Source organism: Phyllobates terribilis, unplaced genomic scaffold (assembly GCF_046119375.1).
Source record: "Phyllobates terribilis strain yellow unplaced genomic scaffold, ASM4611937v1 Scaffold_9__5_contigs__length_417890890, whole genome shotgun sequence".
NCBI classification, from domain to species: domain Eukaryota; kingdom Metazoa; phylum Chordata; class Amphibia; order Anura; family Dendrobatidae; genus Phyllobates; species Phyllobates terribilis.
In genome coordinates, this window is record NW_027362769.1 from 226812729 (window position 1) to 226837704 (window position 24976).

Here is a 24976-nt window from a genome sequence, read left to right on the forward strand (position 1 = left end):
GGTTTTTACATAACTTTTTGGCCAAGTAAAATTCTTTGTGGTTAAGCAACAGATTTATTAGACTGAAAGTAGAGATGAGCGTTGTTCTACTCGAACTGTTCGCCAATCTCAAATTCGAGCTGTTTTGGGCGGTGTTCGAGCCGTTCGGCGAACACGAACAATTTGAGAAAAATTCGGCTGTTCGAGGTTATGTTCGATAACTGTTCGTGCACCAAAATCATAACTGTATTTTTTCTCAGTAATGATGAAAATTAATGTTAATACGCAGTTTGAGTGTACAGCGGGGTGGGGGGAGGGGCAGGGGATGGATCTCTGCAGGAACAATGAAGATCTCCATTTTTTTTTCTCTTTCCCGCATTTGCAGTGGGGAGGTGCAATCTGTCAGCCTATCAGCAGCGCACACACGGAGCGAAGTGCTTTTTTTCACACAAGCAAGGGCATGTGTCATTGGCAGTGTATGGCACATGTCCTTGCCCTATAAGACCAAGCCATTTTCCCCGTCGCCACCATTTTCTCACTGCTGCAGCTGCGTGTTAGACGGCACCGCTGTTGCTGTGTGCGCTATACCTTGTTAATTTCAAGCCAATTTTCGCACAAATCTACAGATAGCTTGGGAGTAGGGAATAGTTGTGATTGCAGTCCTTTTAAGGACTAGGTTACAGCATTTCCTACGACTTTTATCAGGCAAGTCTGTGCTCTTAAATAGATAGATTGTGGGAGTAAAGACTAATTGTAATTGCAGTCCTTTTTAGGACTAGGTTACATCAGTTCCTATCAGTTTTTGCCAGGCAGGTCTGTGCCAGTGCTGTGCAAGTTTTTTTCACAGCATTTGGCTGAATCTAGCAAAGCTAATCCTTTTTGGCCTATTGCAGAGTGTGTTAGTCAGTGGAGTAGCCTATCTGTGTTGCAAGATATACCACCTGTGTATAGAATACCAATTTTTTTACTGCACCTAGTGAAGTAAAATCTTTTGGGCATAGCATCATTCTATTAGTCCATCTATACTGACCTCCATCAGGTTGCAAATTAAAACTAATTTTTATCTGCATCTACCTCTGAAAAAATATTTGGGCTTCTAGCAGTGTGTGGGACTTTCTCTGTTAGTCCATCTATACTGACCTCCATCAGGTTGCAAACTGAATATATTTTTTTCTGCATCTACCTCTGAAAAAATATTTGGGCTTCTAGCAGTGTGTGGGACTTGTTCTATTAATCCATCTATACTGACCTCCATCAGGTTGCAAACTGAAAATAATTTTTATCTGCATCTAGCTCTGAAAAAATATTTGGCCTTCTAGCAGTGTGTGGGACTTTCTCTATTAGTCCATCTATACTGACCTCCATCAGGTTGCAAACTGAATATATTTTTTTCTGCATCTACCTCTGAAAAAATATTTGGGCTTCTAGCTGTGTGTGGGACTTGTTGTATTAGTCCATCTATACTGACCTCCATCAGGTTGCAAACTGAATATATTTTTTTCTGCATCTACCTCTGAAAAAATATTGGGCTTCTAGCTGTGTGTGGGTCTTGTTCTATTAATCCATCTATACAGACCTCCATCAGGTTGCAAATTAAAACTAATTTTTATCTGCATCTACCTCTGAAAAAATATTTGGCCTTCTAGCAGTGTGTCGGACTTTCTCTATTAGTCCATCTATACAGACCTCCATCAGGTTGCAAACTGAATATAATTTTTTTCTGCATCTACCTCTGAAAAAATATTTGGCCTTCTAGCAGTGTGTCGGACTTTCTCTATTAGTCCATCTATACTGACCTCCATCAGGTTGCAAATTAAAAATAATTTTTATCTGCATCTACAGTACCTCTGAAAAAATATTTGGGCTTCTAGCTGTGTGTGGGACTTGTTCTATTAGTCCATCTATACTGACCTCCATCAGGTTGCAAATTGAATATAATTTTTTTCTGCATCTAACCCAGCCAATAGTTTTGGCCTAATACCACAGTTTGTCCACTCAGCTCTGCTCGGTTCCCATCCATTGTTTTTTTGTGCAAACAACTCCAGAGTTGTGAATTAGTTAACCACCAAAATGAGTGGAAAAAGGCCTGCTGCTGGTGGAAAGGGGAATAGGCGTGTTGGGAAGGGGAAAAAAGGTTGTGTCCGTGGGGTAGGTGTTAAAGCAACAGTAACATCTGCAGAAGAAAGACCATCTTCCAGCCAAACTAAAATGTCTACTTCTTTTAGCGGACAATGTGATAAGATCCCTTTCTTACGGCCACGCCAATCGCTACAAATTCCAGATGAGGCACAAAAACAGCAGGTGCTTCAACGGATATCAAGTGCTCCTTTAAGTGGGCTCTCCTCCACATCAACTTCAACATCACAAATACTCCAGTCCTCAAAGGTGTCACCCAAATCGCACTTGCTTCCTCTCAGCTCCCAAATCTCCAGCTGCCCGTCTGAGTATGAGGTAGAACAGATGGTTGAGTCTGCAGAGCTGTTTACTCATACTATAGCCTGGGAATCAGAGGTCGACTCCAGCGCTTCTGTGAATCCAGACGAGGAAATGATCTGCACTGATGCCCAGAATCTTTATGAGTCGGATCCAGGACCAGACGCAGAAGGTTCTGACCATAATGTAGACCCTCATTCCCAAACTGTAACTCCTGTTGTTGGAGACAATGAGGATGACGATGATAAGACACAAATACCTGATTGGAGCGACAACTTTAGTTTTTTGTCAGGTTGGCTCTGAGGACGACGGGTGTGATAACACACAGGGTGATGATGATGAGGTTGGAGATCCCACTTACTGTCAACCCACAGTCAGCCAAGAGATGAGGTCAGCAGAGGAGGTGGAGGAAGATGCTAGTGACGACGAGGTCAGGTTGCGCCTTCCTGGACAGAGACGTAGTACTGGAAGCACGTCAACAACTGCATCCTCAAACACAACTCTGCCTCTCACCACAAGTCGTGGTGGCTCTTCAGGTCGCATGGGTGCTAAGCCTTGCATAGCCTGGGCATTTTTTCAGATCGATAAAGATGACCCAACTCGTGTTATCTGTAACATTTGTCAGCAAAAGCTAAGTAGAGGCCAAAAAATACATAGTTTGAGTACTTCATGCATGAACCGGCACATGGACATGAAGCATAAGTTGCAATGGGAAGCTCAGTGTGCTACAATGCGGCCTAGCCGGCCGGGCCAACCATCGTCTGCCATATCTTGTGCATCCGCGGCCTCTTCATCCTCTGTGACTGGGGGGACAGCAGTCACACCTGTTTTGGGGCGCAGACCTGCCACCTCTTTACCCGCAACAGCCAGCGTGATTGGCAGGTCATCATTTTCTTTGGAGGTGGTAACAGCAGCTGGTGTTGAGCGCTGTCCGACATCGATAGCACCACCTTTGGATCAAGGCAACCTAACATGTCCGCCTGCATCTTCCTCACAGACCGGCAGTTTGCCGGGGACACCCTTATCAACCCCGTCTAAGCACAATAGCCAGCCCTCGGTCCCTCAGATGTGGACAAGTAAAAGACCATTTCCTCCTAGCCATGAGAAAGCTAAGAGGTTGAATTTCACCATCTGCAAGCTCTTGGCTACAGAAATGCTGCCTTTCCGCCTGGTGGACACAGAGGATTTTCGAGACCTTATGTCCGTCGCAGTGCCCCAGTACCAGATGCCCAGTTGGCACTACTTCTCAAAGAAAGGTGTGCCTGCGCTCCACCAGCATGTCGCACACAACATCACCGCTTCTTTGAGAAACTCTGTGTGTGACAGGGTGCATTTCACCACAGACACTTGGACGAGTAGGCATGGACAGGGGCGTTACATGTCGCTGACTGGGCACTGGGTAACTATGGTGACAGCAGGACAAGGGGCTGCTGTCCAAGTCTTGCCGTCCCCACGAGTTGTGCGTCAATCCTCTTTATGTCAAAGTTCCTCCACTGCTTCTGCCTCCTCAACCTCCTCTCGGTCTTCCACCTGCACCCAAAGCCTGTCTGGTCATGCCACAAGCTTTCTAACTGCGCAGAAGGGATCCTGCACACCTCATTACTATGCTGGCAGTAGGGCTCAACGTCATCAGGCGGTTTTTACATTGAAATGTCTGGGAAATGTGAGTCACACAGCTGAGGAGTTGTGGTCAGCTCTGGAGAACCAATTTCATGAATGGTTGTCTCCACTGGACCTGAAACCAGGGAAGGCCGTGTGCGACAATGCTGCAAACCTGGGTGCAGCCCTTCGCCGGGGCAATGTCACACACGTGCCTTGTATGGCTCACGTGTTGAACCTGGTTGTCCAGCAATTTTTAGCCCACTATCCCAGACTAGATGGCCTTCTGCAGAGGGCACGGTCGCTGTGTGCTCACTTCCGCCGTTCGCATCCCGCAGCTCAGCGACTTACATCTCTACAGAAGTCGTTGGGCCTGCCACTTCACCGGCTAAAATGCGATGTGCCTACCCGGTGGAATTCAACTCTGCACATGTTGCAGCGACTGTGGCAGCACCGACAAGCCCTGGTGCAATACGTTCTGACGTATAGCCTGGGCCAACGAGATTCAGAGGTGGGGCAAATCACGCTGGAGGAGTGGTCTCAGATCAGGGACCTATGCACCCTTCTGCACAGTTTTGAAATGGCGACGAAGATGTTTAGTGCTGACGATGCCATTATCAGCATGACTATTCCGGTGATTTACATGCTGGAGCACATGTTAAACAGAATTCGGAGTCAGGTGGTGGCACAAGAGGAGGTGGAGGAAGTAGAGGAGGAGGAGTTGTATGCGGAAGGGCTAACATCTGCAAGGTCCAGACGGTCGGCAGCACCAAGGCGGCAGGCATGTGAGGGTGGGGGAGATGGTTTTACCAGGGCGCATGGTAGCAGCCAAACTAGTGAGGAAGGTGCAGGAGCCCAGGAAGAAGTGGAGGACGAACTGATGGAAGACTCATCAGATGAGGGAGACCTTGATCACATTTCTGTTGTGCGAGGTTGGGGGGAGAGGACAGAGGAAGGAAGCATGATTGTTACCTCGCCACCAACACAACAGGGACTTGGTGCTCCTGGATGCGCAACACACATGAGTGCCTTCTTGCTGCACTACCTGCAACATGACCCTCGAATTGTGAGAATTAGAAATAATCCTGACTACTGGGTTGCCACACTGTTAGATCCCCGGTACAAAAGTAAATTTGCAGAAATTATTCCTGCCATAGAAAGGGATGCACGCATGCAGGAGTATCAGCAGAGACTGTTGCAGAATCTTACATGTGCTTTTCCACAAAACACCAGTGGTGCACGTAGTGAATCTCACAGTTCCAACTTGCCAACCGTGGGACCGTCAAGTGTTCAGCACTCAAACCGTAACAGAACCACAGTATCTGGTGGTAACATCAATTTTGCGGAATCATTTCACCACTTTTTTAGCCCATCCTTTGCAAGGCCACAGGAGACAAGAAGTCTGACACATAGTCAACGCCTAGAGACGATGGTACAGGAGTATCTCCAAGTAAACATTGAAGCCACGACTGTGTCACTGGACCCTTGCTCTTTTTGGGCTTCCAATCTGGATAAATGGCCGGAGCTAGCCACTTACGCCTTGGAGATCTTGTCATGCCCCGCAGCCAGCGTTCTGTCTGAACGTGTGTTCAGCGCTGCTGGTGGTGTGCTGACAGATAAGCGCACGCGGCTCTCCACTGATAATGTAGACAGACTCACGTTCATAAAGATGAACAAATCATGGATCCGAAACGACTTTTCTACCCCTGTGTCATCCTGGGGAGAGTAAAAGCGTGATGATTGTTTAAAATCACCCTACCAACCGTTTTAAGCTTTCAAATTACTAATCATGTTTATCTGTATCTTGACTGGAAAATAATTTGGGCTTTGTAGCAGTGTGCAGCACTGATCCTATTAGGCCATCTATAATAAGCTCCACCAGATTTAAAATTAAAAATAATTTTTAGCTGCATCTAGCCCGGAAAATAATTTTGGGGCTCCGAGATGCGCAAGACACATAAGTGCCTTCTTGCTGCACTACCTGCAACATGACCCTCATATTGTCAGAATTCGAAGTAATCATGACTACTGGTTGCCACACTCTTAGATCCCCCAAACTTTTCGATCAACCTTTTCATTTTAATAAAGACCAAAAAAATGGTCATTTTTGAAATTATAAGCATTAGCAGGTTGTTAGAAACTGAAATCAAACAGTTTTCAACTCAAAACATTATTCTAGGTGATGTTACATTTTCACATAGGACCCCTTGTTCGAAAGGAGCTTCTGAACTCTCTCGTCCATTGAATTTGTCAGGTTTTGGATGGTTTCTGCTTCAATTGTTTTGCATGAGGACAGAATACCCTCCCAGAGCTGTTGCTTAGATGTGAACTGCCTCCCGCCATCATAGACACTCCTTTTAATGATGCTCCAAAGGTTCTGAATAGGGTAGAGGTCAGGGGAGCATGGGGGTCACACCATAAGTTTGTCCCCTTTTATGCCCATATCAGCCAGAGATGCAGATGTTTTATGTGCAGCATGAGATGGTGCATTATCATGCAGAAAAATGATCTTGCTGTGAAATACACGGTTCTTCTTCTTGAACCATGGCAGGAAGTGCTGTTTGAGAAAATCCACATACATTATGGAGTTCATCTTTAGCGCCTTCAGGGATCCTAAAGGGGCCGACAATCTCTCTCCCCATGATTCCAGCCCAAAACATTACTCCACCTCCTCCTTGTTGGCGCTGTAGCCGTGTTTGCGTGGGGTGTCCATCAACCAGCCATCCTCCACTCCATCCATCTGGACCATCGAGCGCTGCACGGCACTCATCCGTGAACAAAACAGTTTTGAAATCAGTCTTCATGTAATGTTTGGCCCACTGGAGCCGTTTCTGCTTGTGTGAAGTGGATAGAGGAGGTCGACAGGATGGCGTATGCACAGCTGCAAACCTCTGAAGGACCCTGCATCTTGTTGTTCGGGGGACGTTGGAGGCACAAGCAGCTTCAAAAACTTGTCTGCTGCTATGACAAGGCTTTTTTGCCGCTGCTCTTTCAACCTGACGTAATTGCCTGTAGGAAAGAGTCCTCAATTTGCCCTTATCAGCACGCACACGTGTGTACTGTGAATCAGCTACATACTTCTTGATTGCCAAGACACTTCATCCTGATCATCGCACAATGTTGATTGTAGTCATGCCTTGACCTAAACACTCCACAATTTGTTGCTTCTCAGCAGCCGACACATCCTTTTTCTTTCCCATTTTGGCAGAAAATGTAGGCTGCTGAATAATGTGAGAGAGCCTTCTTAAGTAGTCTTGCCTTTCATTGGACACACCTGCCAAACTAATTAGCACTGGTGTCTGCAATTGCTTACAGTGATATAAAGAGCCCTGACACACATCACCATCAATGAGTTTAACTGACAAACAAACAAATTCTTCCCTTATCACTCCTAAACACTTTTTGCATAATAATTTGGAACACAGTGTACATGTGCTTTTCCACAAAACACCAGTGGTTCACGTAGTGAATCTTACAGTTCTAACTTGCCAATTGTGGTCTGTATGGAGTTGTTCAATAAAGGGCCCAAAATTAAGATAACATAGATGGGAGAGGTCTCTATGAATAGGAATTCCTAAGTATTTGATACCCTGTGAGGGCCAGGCAAAGGGAAAGTTGGACTGGATGGAATCCTATATGGATTTGGGGAGGGAGACATCGAGGGCCTCAGACTTCGCTGCATTGATTTTAAAATTTGACCATGTAACAAAGTGATCTATTTCAGCCATAACAGCATGGATGGATATATGTGATTGAGTGATATATACTAGGACATCATCAGCAAATAGAGAGCACTTGTACTCGGTGCCTCCCACCTCAATCCACCTAATATTGGGGTTATGGCGAATTGATGAGAGCAGGTGCTCCGTCACTAGGATGTATAAGAGAGGGGACAGAGGACATCCCTGCCTTGTCCCATTGGTGATTGTGAAAGGTGATGAAAATGTTCTGACGCGCCCCCTGGGCCTTGGGACACCCGGAGCCGGACCCTTTTTGGTGGATGCTGGTGGTTGTAGTCTCCGTGGCGGCAACCCGGTTCCGTGGCTCAGGGCGGTCAAACCAGTGGCGGAACTATTTATGTGGTTTTGATGTTTAAATGTCCGACTACGCCACCCGTGGATTGCGGTCAGAGTGAACCGCCGCTACAGGGCAGACTGCTAAGGCTGGTGTTGTGGGTGCAGCAGAGCGTAGCATAACTCCCCACGGGAGGAGTATAGCCTCAGGGCAGTGTATGCGGAGGATGGGGGTGATGGTGCAGGGCAGCAGCAGTAACGACACGGAGTCAGTGATGCAGTCCAGGGCCTTTACTCACAGTTCTTATTATCCAGACCACGTCTGCAGGTAACGGCTGCCCACGTCGTACTGTGCTCACCAGGTGAGGGGCTCAGACAACTCCCAGATAACTTTGGAGCGCTTCACATGACCCCCTTTGTGTGTCCTTTGTCTGGCCTTTCTTACCAACCCTTCTGTCCGGCTGCCTCGGGCCTCCTCTTGGTAAACTTGGCGCCAGTTTCCCTGACCCTATGTGGTGCCTTCCTAGCGGGTGTAGCGAGGGGCTGCGCCACATAAAATGTCACAGCCTCCTGTTTCTAGCTGAGGGTCGTTTCCTGCCTCCACTAGTTTCGGGGACCGGTCTCCCCCTTTGGCCTGACCCCTCCACGCAGGTGGATTCTGGCGTGCGGTGGCGACTCGCCCGTCCGCACCCCTGGGATCCCTTCATTCCTCGTTCCTGGAGCCTTCTCCGCTCCTCTTCCTTCCTTCTCCCTCTTCCAGGCCTGGGCCTCTGTTACTAGGCCCGCCTCCGGAGCAGAGCTCATGCAGAGCCCCTGCTCCCTGCCACTTCTGCTCAGACTTCTCTGCACTGAACTAAGATGGTGCCCACCTTTTATACTCCCTTCTCAATGCACCCAGGAACTGCTTCCTCCCTGCTCCTGCACTACAGGGTTCCCCTTCCTCAGTGTTCCCTCCCCCCACTCCAGCCAGGGACAGGGACTGTCGTGCCCATCTCAGGGGCATATTGGTCGCCCTGCCCCACGGCAATGTGGTGTAATGCATGCAGGTGTCGGGTCCTGATCCACACTACATCCTTACCTGAGAGTGAGATATCACACCTCTGGGTGAGGTGCAATACCTCTGTAGCAACCGAGCCCTCAGAGTGCTACAGTTCCATTTATCTTCAGCCTAGGTGACGTATTGCAATACAGGGCCGTGATTTTGGCTATAAAAGGGTCCCCTAGACCCCTACCCCAAGCTTTTTAAGAGAATCATATATGGCGTGCCAGGAGACTCTATGGAATGCTTTCTCAGCATCCAACGAGAGTATCTAATTACAAATTTTTAACTGCATCTAGCCCAGGAAATACTTTGTGCCTAGTAGCAGGGTCTGCTAGCCAGCGGATTATCCCGGCTGTTAAGCAAGCTACACCACCTGTAGTTTGGACACTTCATTTTTTCAAAGGAAATGCTTCGGGACCATGGGATACTTAGTGAAGAGCATCAGGAGGCACCCCAAGGCATAGGGGCTGGGACTGGCAGTAGGATGCCTTGCGGTGGACAGCCGAGCTCGATCCTTATAAAAGCTTTTTAACTGCAGCAGCTTTAGTGGACGCTACTGGAGCTGGAATTACGCGGCTGCTGGCATGAGACTTGCCCTCCAATAGATCCTTGTAAATGGATTTAAAGTGTATTCATTCAAATTAGAGAGACAATTTAAATTAAAAAGCTTAGAGCTGCCTCCACCACAGGGGGGCTCGCTCGACCCACCAGCAGACAGGCACCAGTATTGGGAGAGGGGGGCTGGCCATCAGGGTTCACCGCGGCTCTGGCACAAACCCGGCGACACGGAGGTGGCACGGGCAGGAGCGGACTGGCCGTGTCGGCTTCTCACTTTTTGGATTTTAGAAGGGCATGACATGCCTATATCTGTGTCTCCCCCTCCTTTTACTCCTCCACCTCTTTTCTTTTCGCATGACTATATGTACTTGTCACTTTTCCATGTGTTAGTTGTGTCTTCTGAGCAGTTTGTCAGCTTTTGGACACCTTTGAAGGTGTTTTCTATGTATTTCTATGTGTTTTTGTTTGCCTGCCATTGGTTTTAACGGTGTTCGAAGGTGTTCGACGAACAGTTCGGCGAACACACGGGTGTTCGACGAACCGAACCGAACTCGAACACTACGGGGTGTGGCTCAACACTAACTGAAAGTAAAGCTTCCGCACATTGGAAGAAGTATTGAGCAATTTCAGCAAGTTTAGTAAAGCTGCTAGAGACAGCGCTGACGTGTGCATTACTGAATCCTCCAGCATCAGCTGTAATATATTTCTCCTAAATAAACTGCCATTACAAGAAGCAGATTCTCCTTGGGGCCTACACTAAGTTTTGCAGAGGTTTCCAGCTCGAGTGATATAAGTGCGTAGCTGTTAATGTTCCGATATTACAGACACCGAGCGCTAGAAGAACTCCAGGCACAATAATAAGTATACACAAACGAATACCAATACTTATAAGGATGCACAAAGAGCTCCACAACGGCACATTGATTGAAAGAGGAAGCCTACCATTCATAACTTCATAAACAATTGACCCTGATTTTTCCTTGGAAATATTGAGCCTTTTTATTGCCTTCAGAAATGAAGACGTCATAAGTGTTTCTCGTTTATATCTTCTGCTCATTGTCAGTCTGTCTCTCGCTCTAGTGATGCGTAACAGGTCTTTTATACCTAGTATATGGGATTCCCTGCCATAAAGGACCACTAGCATATATAAAAATGGCACAAAAAACATTAATCACCTCCTTTTCTTTGATACTATTTGTCTGATACTACAAAAATAATGAAAAATATAAAAATAAATCATCTTTGTGTCTCAGGAGATCATCCATCTCCTCCTCACTGTCCTGTGTCTGGCCGTAGGACAACTGACTGCAGCAGAAGCTTCTCTGCTGTACTGTCTGCCACAGATAGCTAAGGCCCAACCCTTTGGTCAATTGTCCACAGGACAAAAAAAGAACTCATCAGCAAGAGATTGAACCTTGTGTTCTTTACTGAGGTTCTACACAACTTTTTAGGGTTGTAGGGTTTAGGGGTTTTAGTGTTGTACAGAAAATGCTGCAGAGTAAACAATTGTAGGACCACTATGTTTCTTGTTTAATTCATACCTTTATTTCTTGGGATAGTGTTCCTTTAAGGGGATACAGCCAGCTTCTTCCAATCATGGATGTCACACTTGAGTAGGAAAGGGGATACATGTATATACGTGTATGCTTATGCATCTAATAATTCATTGTGAAGTTTTATGCCAGATATTTTTATATACGGCTGCAAAATCTTTCATATTCTTCATTGAATAATTGGAACAGTAAAATTGTCTTCCAGTCTCTTGAGTCTTGCTAAGCTGATTAGACTCCATTAACTTTGTCTAAAAAAAAATTAAAGGGATTGATAAAAGCAGACATACATGGAAAGATCTCTCGCAGTTGGTTAGATGTCTGCATGTTCTCTAAGCTGGGTTTTTTTTTACATGAAAATCACCTTATGGGATATATTAACAAAAAAATGTCACAGCTGAAAAAAATAAACTGATTGGAACTTGAATGTTTTTCTTATCAAGATCTATGGCAAACTGACTAATTTTTCAATAAAGTTTTAAAGAAGCCTACAGACTCATGTTTTGACCAAATATCAAGGTTTTCTCTTTTTTTGCCATAATATGCTTATTTGCGCTGCTCAACTTCCCAGTGTCTCTGCTTGGCAACTGGCATTTCTCCAAATTGCAGGAGGCATGGATGCTGCCAGAAAGTTGCGTTTTAAGGAATAAAAATGGGGACTACTGGCCATATTTCATGGGCCATATATGGACCTCAATGCCCGGATTGACCATGGGTTTCCTGACCCAAGATTAGAGTCGCATAGACAGAGATTGAATATTAAAAAAAAATATAACTTGTTAGAAAATACAGTTCCCTTTCAAATCTATTTGTATTTGTTTTTGCTCCCTTATTTTTAGATACAAAAAAATATTAATTAGTAAAAGTAATCAATAATAAAATAGAAACAAATGTTCGTGTGAACCTAGCCTTTTTGTTCTCTGGGAAGGGTCTATATTACTGATAGGAAAGGATCAGGATATTGGGACAGTCCTTGGTTGACAGTCCAGCTTCTTTCATACATATTGCCAACCAACCTAACAAAATGAAATTTACCATTCATCATGTATCTAACATGTATGTGATCTCTATGGCCTCGCAGTAACTTGTCATCCCTGCCTTTCTCAGAGCCCCATACATATTAGATGAGTCTGATTCCAGCGATGTATCACTTAGTTTACTGGGTGCAGCAGTTGTAATCGAGTCACAGTTTTCTCTGCTGCAGATCTAACAGAGCACAGTTGGCTGTGTATACCCCAACCACACCACAGCTTTCTGTGTACATTGTATAGTGACAGTGAGCTGCTAATAAATGCTGGGGGCAGGGTTGGACTACTCTGCACATGCCAAGTTGTTCCGTAGTGATCCCTGTGATCAGGGTCTCTACTGCCCTGTAGTTATCCCTGTGATCAGGGTCTCTACTGCCCTGTAGTTATCCCTGTGATCAGGGTCTCTGTTGTCCTGCAGTGATTCCTGTAATCAGGGTCTCTGTTGTCCTGCAGTGATTCCTGTAATCAGGGTCTCTGCTGTCCTGTAGTGATCCCTGTAATCAGGGTCTCTACTGTCCTGCAGTGATCCCTGTAATCAGGGTCTCTGTTGTCCTGTAGTGATCCCTGTAATCGGGGTCTCTGCTGTCCTGCAGTGATCCCTGTAATCGGGGTCTCTGCTGTCCTGCAGTGATCCCTGTAATCAGGGTCTCTGCTGTCCTGCAGTGTTCCCTGTAATCGGGGTCTCTGCTGTCCTGCAGTGATCCCTGTAATCGGGGTCTCTGCTGTCCTGCAGTGATCCCTGTAATCGGGGTCTCTGCTGTCCTGCAGTGATCCCTGTAATCGGGGTCTCTGCTGTCCTGCAGTGATCCCTGTAATCCGGGTCTCTGCTGTCCTGCAGTGATCCCTGTAATCGGGGTCTCTGCTGTCCTGCAGTGATCCCTGTAATCAGGGTCTCTGTTGTCCTGCAGTGATCCCTGTAATCAGGGTCTCTGTTGTCCTGCAGTGATCCCTGTAATCAGGGTCTCTGTTGTCCTGCAGTGATCCCTGTAATCAGGGTGTCTGCTGTCCTGCAGTGATCCCTGTAATCAGGGTCTCTGTTGTCCTGCAGTGATCCCTGTAATCAGGGTGTCTGCTGTCCTGCAGTGATCCCTGTAATCAGGGTCTCTGTTGTCCTGCAGTGATCCCTGTAATCAGGGTCTCTGTTGTCCTGCAGTGATCCCTGTAATCAGGGTCTCTATTGTCCTGCAGTGATCCCTGTAATCAGGGTCTCTGTTGTCCTGCAGTGATCCCTGTAATCAGGGTCTCTGTTGTCCTGCAGTGATCCCTGTAATCAGGGTCTCTGTTGTCCTGCAGTGATCCCTGTAATCAGGGTCTCTGTTGTCCTGCAGTGATCCCTGTAATCAGGGTCTCTGTTGTCCTGCAGTGATCCCTGTAATCAGGGTCTCTGTTGTCCTGCAGTGATCCCTGTGATCAGGGTCTCTGTTGTCCTGCAGTGATCCCTGTGATCAGGGTCTCTGTTGTCCTGCAGTGATCCCTGTGATCAGGGTCTCTGTTGTCCTGCAGTGATCCCTGTGATCAGGGTCTCTGTTGTCCTGCAGTGATCCCTGTGATCAGGGTCTCTGTTGTCCTGCAGTGATCCCTGTGATCAGGGTCTCTGTTGTCCTGCAGTGATCCCTGTGATCAGGGTCTCTGTTGTCCTGCAGTGATCCCTGTGATCAGGGTCTCTGTTGTCCTGCAGTGATCCCTGTGATCAGGGTCTCTGTTGTCCTGCAGTGATCCCTGTGATCAGGGTCTCTGTTGTCTTGCAGTGATCCCTGTAATCAGGGTCTCTGTTGTCCTGCAGTGATCCCTGTAATCAGGGTCTCTGTTGTCCTGCAGTGATCCCTGTAATCAGGGTCTCTGTTGTCCTGCAGTGATCCCTGTAATCAGGGTCTCTGTTGTCCTGCAGTGATCCCTGTAATCAGGGTCTCTGTTGTCCTGCAGTGATCCCTGTAATCAGGGTCTCTGTTGTCCTGCAGTGATCCCTGTAATCAGGGTCTCTGTTGTCCTGCAGTGATCCCTGTAATCAGGGTCTCTGTTGTCCTGCAGTGATCCCTGTAATCAGGGTCTCTGTTGTCCTGCAGTGATCCCTGTAATCAGGGTCTCTGTTGTCCTGCAGTGATCCCTGTAATCAGGGTCTCTGTTGTCCTGCAGTGATCCCTGTAATCAGGGTCTCTGTTGTCCTGCAGTGATCCCTGTAATCAGGGTCTCTGTTGTCCTGCAGTGATCCCTGTAATCAGGGTCTCTGTTGTCCTGCAGTGATCCCTGTAATCAGGGTCTCTGTTGTCCTGCAGTGATCCCTGTAATCAGGGTCTCTGTTGTCCTGCAGTGATCCCTGTAATCAGGGTCTCTGTTGTCCTGCAGTGATCCCTGTAATCAGGGTCTCTGTTGTCCTGCAGTGATCCCTGTAATCAGGGTCTCTCTTGTCCTGCAGTGATCCCTGTAATCAGGGTCTCTCTTGTCCTGCAGTGATCCCTGTAATCAGGGTCTCTGTTGTCCTGCAGTGATCCCTGTAATCAGGGTCTCTGTTGTCCTGCAGTGATCCCTGTAATCAGGGTCTCTGTTGTCCTGCAGTGATCCCTGTAATCAGGGTCTCTGTTGTCCTGCAGTGATCCCTGTAATCAGGGTCTCTGTTGTCCTGCAGTGATCCCTGTAATCAGGGTCTCTGTTGTCCTGCAGTGATCCCTGTAATCAGGGTCTCTGTTGTCCTGCAGTGATCCCTGTAATCAGGGTCTCTGTTGTCCTGCAGTGATCCCTGTAATCAGGGTCTCTGTTGTCCTGCAGTGATCCCTGTAATCAGGGTCTCTGTTGTCCTGCAGTGATCCCTGTAATCAGGGTCTCTGTTGTCCTGCAGTGATCCCTGTAATCAGGGTCTCTGTTGTCCTGCAGTGATCCCTGTAATCAGGGTCTCTGTTGTCCTGCAGTGATCCCTGTAATCAGGGTCTCTGTTGTCCTGCAGTGATCCCTGTAATCAGGGTCTCTGTTGTCCTGCAGTGATCCCTGTAATCAGGGTCTCTGCTGTCCTGCAGTGATCCCTGTAATCAGGGTCTCTGCTGTCCTGCAGTGATCCCTGTAATCAGGGTCTCTGCTGTCCTGCAGTGATCCCTGTAATCAGGGTCTCTGCTGTCCTGCAGTGATCCCTGTGATCAGGGTCTCTGCTGTCCTGCAGTGATCCCTGTGATCAGGGTCTCTGTTGTCCTGCAGTGATCCCTGTGATCAGGGTCTCTGTTGTCCTGCAGTGATCCCTGTGATCAGGGTCTCTGTTGTCCTGCAGTGATCCCTGTGATCAGGGTCTCTGTTGTCCTGCAGTGATCCCTGTGATCAGGGTCTCTGTTGCCCTGCAGTGATCCCTGTGATCAGGGTCTCTGTTGCCCTGCAGTGATCCCTGTGATCAGGGTCTCTGTTGTCCTGCAGTGATCCCTGTGATCAGGGTCTCTGTTGCCCTGCAGTGATCCCTGTGATCAGGGTCTCTGTTGCCCTGCAGTGATCCCTGTGATCAGGGTCTCTGTTGTCCTGCAGTGATCCCTGTGATCAGGGTCTCTGTTGTCCTGCAGTGATCCCTGTGATCAGGGTCTCTGTTGTCCTGCAGTGATCCCTGTGATCAGGGTCTCTGTTGTCCTGCAGTGATCCCTGTGATCAGGGTCTCTGTTGTCCTGCAGTGATCCCTGTGATCAGGGTCTCTGTTGTCCTGCAGTGATCCCTGTGATCAGGGTCTCTGTTGTCCTGCAGTGATCCCTGTGATCAGGGTCTCTGTTGTCCTGCAGTGATCCCTGTGATCAGGGTCTCTGTTGTCCTGCAGTGATCCCTGTGATCAGGGTCTTTGTTGTCCTGCAGTGATCCCTGTGATCAGGGTCTCTGTTGTCCTGCAGTGATCCCTGTGATCAGGGTCTCTGTGGTCCTGCAGTGATCCCTGTGATCAGGGTCTCTGTTGTCCTGCAGTGATCCCTGTGATCAGGGTCTCTGTTGTCCTGCAGTGATCCCTGTGATCAGGGTCTCTGTTGTCCTGCAGTGATCCCTGTGATCAGGGTCTCTGTTGTCCTGCAGTGATCCCTGTGATCTGGGTCTCTGTTGTCCTGCAGTGATCCCTGTGATCAGGGTATCTGCTGTCCTGTAGTCTGGCAGGGCCGAGTCGGAGTTGAAGTTGGTATAAAATGGACCTGCTCCTAAAATATATAATAAATTGGTACAGTAGTGCAATGCAGTATGTTCTGTAAATGTTTTCATAAGAATTTGGGAAAGTTATGATATGTCCTATAAATGTCCGTCCTATTCCTGATCTAAGGATCTAGACTTTTAGTTGAGATGAATCTGTGCAGCACTTTATGTACATGCTCAATTGTGAGGCAGAGCTGTAGAATCGGGAGTCAGGGAAATTGAGGAGTCGGAGTCGGATATTTAGCCCTGCCTGTAGTGATCCCTGTAATCAGGGTCTTAGATGTCTTGTTGTGATCCCTGTAATCAGGGTCTCCTTCTGTCCTGTAGTGATCCTTGTAACCAGGGTCTCTGCTGTCCTATAGTGATCCCTGTAATCAGGGTCTCTTCTGTCCTATAGTGATCCCTGTAACAGGGTCTCTGCTGTCCTATAGTGATCCCTGTAACCAGGGTCTCTGTTGTCCTGCAGTGATCCCTGTAATCAGGGTCTCTGTTGTCCTGCAGTGATCCCTGTAACAGGGTCTCTGTTGTCCAGTAGTGATCCCTGTGATCAGGGTCTCTGCTGTCCTGTAGTGTTCCCTATGATCAGGGTCTCTGCTGTCCTGTAGTAATCCCTGTGATCAGGGTCTCTGCTGACCTATAGTGATCCCTGTGATCAGGGTTTCTGCTGGCCTGTAGTGATCCCTATAATCAGGGTCTCTGCTGACCTATAGTGATCTCTGTGATGCTGCCCTTTAGTGATCCCTGTCATCAGGGTCTCTGCTGACCTATAGTGATCCCTGTGATCAGGGTCTCTGCTGTCGTGTAGTAATCCCTTTGATCAGGATCGCTGCTGTCCTATAGTGATCCCTGTGATCAGGGTCTCTGCTGACCTATAGTGATCCCCGTGATCAGGGTCTCTGCTGTCCTGTAGTCATCCCTGTGATCAGGGTCTCTGCTGACCTATAGTGATCCCTGTGATCAGGGTCTCTGCTGTCCTGTAGTCATCCCTGTGATCAGGGTCTCTGCTGACCTATAGTGATCCCTGTGATCAGGGTCTCTGCTGTCCTGTAGTAATCCCTATGATCAGGGTCTCTGCTGTCCTGTAGTAATCCCTGTGATCAGGGTCTCTGCTGACCTATAGTGATCCCTGTGATCAGGGTCTCTGCTGTCCTGTAGTAATCCCTATGATCAGGGTCTCTGCTGTCCTGTAGTAATCCCTGTGATCAGGGTCTCTGCTGACCTATAGTGATCCCTGTGATCAGGGTCTCTGCTGTCCTGTAGTCATCCCTGTGATCAGGGTCTCTGCTGTTCTGTAGTGATCCTTGTAATCAGGGTCTCTGCTCCTACATTATGCTGCTCTCTGGTTACATAGCAAAAACCTGCTGACAGATTCCCTTGAATGGTTCATGCACAAACAACTATTCAATGAAAATGTAAATAATGACTGGAAAGATCGGCTAAAAACAACATTATTTAGGCTGATGCTTATGGGCATTTTGATCTGCTAGAAATAACACGTGTGCATTAGAGTAGCTGCTATAATCCCTTTCTGTTACTTTAACTCCATAACCTGAAAAATGGAAGTACTTAACAATAAGCCTGTCCTAATGATTTTTGAGTAGGATACGTGGTGCACTACCATATGTATTTCCTAATGTCAGGCATTAATGATGAAAGTGAAAACTGACACTCATTAGTATAAAGAAGCCGAGGAGAATTAATTCCGCCCCCACCTGTATTATCTTAGCATTTCGGGCTCGGTATTTTGGATGGAGCGATGGACTCAATGCTTCGGATGCCTCGCATGCCCTATAAGAATGTGCCATCTGCCAGTAATATTGAGTCATGGTAATTGCTCCGATCACATTTTAATTAGAACAATAAACACACAGGCAGCATCATTTGTGGATAAGACCTATTCAGCAAGGGAGCCTTCACGGGCCTCGGTGTCTTTAGAATTAATAAATTGTAATGTTCTCCAAGGGATTAATTAGCGGCATTATGTGTTATGTTTAGATGTGTCAGTCATAAAGAATGTCTCGCTTGGAATTTCTGAGAAAATAAACCATCTCATTTAAGTCGAGAACAATTCACTGCGGTCTCTTACTTCTCTGAAAATGGCACTGACCCCACATTCACACACAACCATGTTCTGGATTCTAAATTAATAGACTTGAGATACCGGTGGAGGGTGAGACGTTGAGCTTTGTCTGTATAACATGAAGTCGCTTCTTATAAGAAATATATTTTTTGTATCAAAGGGAATCTATGTAATCTGATGGCAGCATGATGTAGGGGCTGAGAGCCTGATTTCAGGGATGTGTCACTTATTAGGCTCTGTGCTGCTGTTTCAATACAATAAATGTTTTATCAGCAGGAGATGTGTAGGACTAGCTACCCAGTGCCTCCTAGTCCAGCCACGCCCCCAACACTGATTAGCAGCTCACTGTCAATATACAATGTACACAGAAACTTGTGTTGTGGGTGGGGTTAGCTTTCTGAGCTCTGCTACATCTACAGCAGAGAAAACTGATTGTATCACAACTGCTGCACCCAGTAACCTAAGTGATACATTTCTGGAATCAGGGTCTCTATCCCTACATTATGCTGCAGCAAAAACCTTGTGATAGATTTCCTTTCATTTTGACAAGCAATTAGAAGTCAGACCGCGCATACCCCTACAGTAATTACTACACCTTGCAAGAAGCAAAGAGAGAGGGTTACAGTATACAGACTGTGCTGTCTAAAAGGTGAAGAGAGCAATTAGCTCGCCCAGAAATCTGTCAATATAGTGGTACATTTTGGGCAACAGTAATCCCTACATTTGATCTGCATGTGTTTATATACAGAATACATACATGGATGTTATGGATGAACCCGTGGACAGGGTGGCTGTTTCGAGGAATAGGTTGAGGCTATTATTAGATATTTATTTTTACATCTGATTAATAAGACAGATGGTGAATACGTTAGTGTGACTGCTACCAAGCTGCTTTTCCAATCTGTTAGCAAAGTGCCAATCCGCAGCTGTCGCACCCCCACCAATCAGATATTGATGACGTCTCCAAGGGATAGGCCATCAATGTAAAAATCCTGGACAATCCCTTTAAATTAGAGAGCTTCGTAAACTAACCCACAATGTTTATACCAGTTATTTGTCGTATGAGATAAATTGGCTGCATAAGATTTTCCGGGGAGAATAATTTGGTGATTCAGGCTGCGGATATAATTCTACTTTATTTCAGGTAACCATTAGAGGGAAGCTGCCAGCTGGTCCATACTGACCAAACTACAGGCTGCACGAATCATAGACCGGCTCCATTATTGCAGCCATGTATGCTTTACTCTGAACTGATGCTCTCCCTATGTGTGTCTCTAGGGAGAGACCTCTTAGTCAAGGGGACCAGGTTAAGGAGAAGCTGGCAGGGACCTGACTCTTCAACTAGTCCTCCTTAATCGCATGGTCCATGACCACTGCTGTTTCAAAGTTTTTTCTGAAATGCTGCAGCCTTTCAAAACACACTGCAATAATAAAGCCAGTCTCTGATTCCTGCTGCCCATGGTTCAGGCAGGAAGATCCATCCATTAGGCTATTTGCCCACGATGCAGAAATGCTCCGGATTTTTCCTGAGCGTTTCTGCATCTCCCTGGCAGAAAAAACGCATGCGGATTGTACATGCGGATTGTACATGCAGATTGTACATGCGTTTTCCTGCCAGGGACATGCGGATGTGAAGCGTTCTTCACTTGCATTTCTGCATGCGGGTTGACAAGCGCTTTCCAGGCGATTTTAGCATCACTTGGAAAGTGCTTGACAACTTGGTCACACTATATAAATCCATGCAACCGGCATGGATTTATATAGTGTGACCGAAAGAATGGTAAAAAAAAATAAAAAAATAAATCTATACTTACCTTCTGATGGCCCCCGGTGTCCTTGTCTCTGCTTGCCGGCAGCTCGCTGTAGACTAAATGACCTGCCGACGTCAGCGTCGCGTGACCCGTCACATGACTAAATGACGTCAGCGCAGGTCCTTCAGTCCATCGCGAGCTGCAGGCAAGCCGAGACAAGGAGACCGGGGGCCATCAGAAGGTAAGTATAATATTTATTTTATTCTTTTTTTTACAGGTTCTATGGTACCTGGGTCCGGAGGAGAGTCTCCTCTTCTCCAGACCCGGGTACCATCCGCACATTGAAACGCATGGAATGCGCATGTATAGATGCAGTGATGCGGATTCCATGCGTTCCAATGCAAGTCAATGGCGGCGAAAACGCAGCGCTTCCGCAAAACAATTGGTAGTGCTGCGTTTTTTTTCCGCAATGATAATCCGCAGCGGAAATTTCCGCAGCATGTGCACAGCACATGCGGATTATCATTGGGGAACATGGCAGACCTTCTACCAAGCGTTTTTTAAGCGTTTCTGCAGCGGAATTGCTTAAAAAACACATTGTGGGCACACAGCCTTAGACAGTTTTCCTTTTAAAAAAAAAAACAGCTAGATAAATCTTAGAACTCTTGTTAGCTCATTAATTATGTGCCACCTATGTCAACATTTTAGTTGTTTTTCATTGCTGTATATGAGCAGGTCATGCCTAGACTCTTCTGCAGTTTTACTTAAAGAGAATCTGTCAGCAGGTTTTTGCTACCTCACCTGAGAGCAGTATGATGTAGGCAAAGAGAAGCTGAATCTAACAATATATCCCTTAGATTACTGGGTGCAGCCATTCTCTCACAATCAGAGCTTTTAGATTTAACATGAAGCAGAGCTGAGGAAGCTAACCCTGCCCAAACCAGGCTCTGTATATACAGTGTCCATAGACGGTGAGCTGCCTATCACAGGAGGGGGCGGACTAGCATGCACAGTGCTGCTGTGTCCCAGCAATGATAAGCTGCTGGTGCTAAAACAATTACTGCAAGCTAACAAAACCACAGAGCTTGATAAGAGAGGCATAGCTGAAATCTGTGTTTTAACCCCTAACTCATGCTGTCTTCAGATTATATAGCCTACTGACAGATTCCCTTTAACTTAAAAATCTTGCCCCTCCAGCCTGAAATACTTTGGCTAATGCTAAGCCCTCCACAGGTACTTGTAATAAAAATAGCTGATTTAACTATGCAATAGATCCCAAGAAAGATTGATTTTCATTACCATTTGTCAATGATTTAGGGGAGATGGGCAGACCGGGCACAATTGTCTGTATAGCCAGTCTGCTCTATTGCTTTTAATGTGGAAAGTGAGGAAAGGGGCTCATACTAGTAAAGTATATTTACTGGATAGACTGTCCAGTTTCGCCTCCATGCTTTCTCTTGGGCCTCATTTCTTAGCATTGGAAACTTTATTGTGCAATGTTCAGTTTACAAGAATTCCAACTCCTGATTCATCTGGATTAACGAGATTAGTGGAAATTTGCAGCTATAATTTTTAACGGCTGAAATGGAAATTAGAGAGGAAGTTACTACATTGGAAACAAATTAAATATAGTTGCGGTAACTAACATTAGTGGATTTCTTCTGAACAAGCATTACAAGTAATAAACTAGAGCGGGTAATTGCTCTGATCCCCTGCTGCTCACACACATAATGGGCTTGTTACAATGCACAGCTCCTCTAAACCTACCGTACATTATAATCTACATGCTTTAAATACACAATACTTGCATTGGTTTCATACCATACGCTGCTTGTTGTATGATGCCGGTGAGCATTCTCGTAAAACTTAGAAATTATTTTTTTCTTGTTCCCCGAGCAGTTTAGTAAAGGTGTGTTTAGTATTGGAAGTCACACCGGCACAGGAAATTACCAACGCAGCTTTTCTACGCTGAAATTAGGCAGAATATATTTCAGGCTGCACCCGTGATTATCCCTCTGTCAGTTGAAAAATGAATAGCTAGGAATGTAGTTCACCACCGCACACGTGCCAGGCAGGACCTCCTTTTTAGTTCTGCAACGTCTGGCAGAGATTAAAACTTTCCTTTGACAAAGAAAGTGGCCCTGAGCCAGTCCGGCAGGAGAGCTCATCCCTACAGAATTCAGACCCCTTAGTGCTTCCAAGAGAGATCTCTCACGCTTTAAGCTCTGCCCTGACAACCCCAAGTCAGCGTCCGTTATAGTGTACGAAGGATTACTGCACAAACATCCAAAGATTTGGTGTTCATTAATGCAAGTTGTTGTGCCCAGTTTATTCTTGGTAGTGTTTAGTGTGCTTATCTCCTGTTTACTATTACTCCTTGTATATATGTTTGGTTCCTGCAGAAACAATCAATAGCAAAAATGGCTAAGCACATAGTTGGGCTGCATTCAGAAACTGCAGCTATGATGCGGCCAAATATTGCGCCAACCTGCAGATCAGATAAGGGCTTGCCTAGCATATAACATTGATGACCTATCCTTAGGGCAGAATTAGACGGCTGTGTAAATGGGACCGAGGCCGGAACGCAGTGCACAGATTGGCCGGTGACTCTCCTGACCCTAGCGTGACAGCTTCTTGTATTTCTATGCAGCTATCACTCTCGGTTCAGGAGAGCCGCCAGCCAGTCCGTGCACTGCTTTTTGATCTCGGTCCCTGACTACACCCTTAGTATCAGATCGATAGGGGTCCGACACCCGGCAGCCCCATGATCAGCACTTGTTAGCAACTACAGCAGCTGTATGTAAACATTGAATGCGGCTGAACAGCACAGCTCCATTCAGGATGTAGCAGTCACTGCTGAGATCAGAACAACTCCTATCTTCTATAATTAACTGTTTATTTCCAGGCGCTATCATAGCAAGCCAGAGTGATGGAGCTGATGGTGGGGTTTAATATATCTTCAGTTCTTATTTCGGCTGCACACTCTGGCTGGCAGCACCTGTGGACTCGGGTCATGTGACCCTGATGACATCATTACAGGACCTTCTGCACTTGTATGTTGCTGCCTGCTTATGATTGGTCAGTGACATACAGGAGGCAGAAGTACACGCCCCCAGTGACAACTAACAAATAACACCCACTTGAACTTATCTAACATTAACTCAAATATTTCATTGCTAATATCTCCACAATGGTGAGACAAAATTAAAAATAAAAATAAAATGAACCATTTTATTCCACTCTGCAGCCTTGTCCAGTTCAACATGAAATTTTGGTGAAAGGTCCTCTTTAATATTATTGTTCTACCAATGGGGGCCCTCTTTTTATTCCAGTATTTCTCCCCACCCTCGGATGGTGCTGGTCTCAGCACTTCTAGTGATGGAGGTCTCATCATACCAGGATATAGAAGTACCTGCGGTACCTTGCATCCACAATTAGGATTCATGTGTCCAGATGGTGGCCATAAAGGGGTTAAAGGCAGTCGGACATATGACTGACTCCAGGACACTACTAATGCTTTCTGGTTTTTATTTTATAATGAATTGCTTGCTAATGAGCCACAATACTCTATAATGTAATTCATATGTCACTTGCATCATAATGAAGTAAAAGGCTTATGTGCAGTTACAGAAAATGTCTTGCATGTGCTTTTCATCTGTGCCTTTTCTTCATTACGTCTTTGGCTTCACTCCTTATGCAATATAAAAACTGAGTAGGAAGATCGTCCTACACAAAAAAATAGGAACAATTAGTAATACTTGCATGTGACAAATGTCAGCTCCGGTTTTACAAGGCTGCAGTACGGTGTAATTAGGATGCTACAAATCTATCCTGCCAATAGCATTGTTCAGTGTCGGAAAGCTTTGTCTTATGTGTATAGAAACACTAATGCACGTCAGCCATAGAATATCACTCGGCGTTGGGTCCATGTGTTTCTTTGCTGGCTAGGTGTTATACTTTATCTGAAGCAGAAATCTAGAAGAGGCATCAAAATAAGAAAAGCTGTGTCTTTACCACCTGGCATTTTTCTTTGCAGTGCCAAGCAGTAAGTTCACCTCTGCCAGAGTTTTTCAAGTCTGTTCCTGCTGTTGAATTCTCTACACGATCCCCTGCACCAAGTGTGATCTTGAAACCTGGGCCAACACTGGTTAAGGTAAATGCCTATTTATCATCATATGGTGCGAGGTAACATGATACATCGGGGCAAAGTGGAACCTCCGCCATTTAAGATGCTGAGGACAGTCTCTTGTAGCCACCAAGGTTCAGTCATCCTTGTCTTGCAATGCTATGAAAAAGGAATGGTGCCAACTTCAGCCGGCATCTCTCTCTCCACAGGTGGCATACCCGGGTAGACAACGGTCTCTGTTTCATCTCTTCTCTTCCCACCCCTCCATCAGTAAAGCATGTGAGAGTACTAGGAAGTATATTACTGCAATATAAGTGTCTTTCTGATGCTGTTCATCCTCCTTAATAAGAAGTAGGCTTATGGTTGAACAACCATTGTATGGACATTTGTCTCATCTGGCGCAGACATAGACATTTTAGTTGTAATAGGTGGACATATATGTTGGATAATAGACCATTTATTGCAGAAAGTAACATTCGTTATAGAAGGATGAAACATCTCTCGCATGAAAGAAAGATCTTTCAGGAAACGATCATTTGTGTACTGACCAAGTGACCCAAATTAACTACTTGTGTCTATCAGGCAAAAACTTTAACAGGTTCTCTGGAAATAGGAAAACAATATAAAGAGAAGCGCTATTGTAAGTAAATTCCTAAATACTTTTTAGTTACCAAATTCCACTC

The 24976-nt window shown here is 46.1% G+C and overlaps 1 protein-coding gene across 7 annotated transcripts in view; it reads left to right on the plus strand.

The window, feature by feature from the left end:
- Window positions 1-24976, plus strand: part of MRTFB (myocardin related transcription factor B) — a 322168-nt gene that overhangs the window by 261075 nt on the left and 36117 nt on the right. For all 7 annotated transcript variants that reach the window (XM_073647701.1, XM_073647702.1, XM_073647706.1 and 4 more), the window contains one exon: window positions 24204-24320. In XM_073647701.1, the coding sequence (XP_073503802.1) occupies window positions 24204-24320 (117 nt within the window). The remainder of the gene's footprint in view (window positions 1-24203; window positions 24321-24976) is intronic.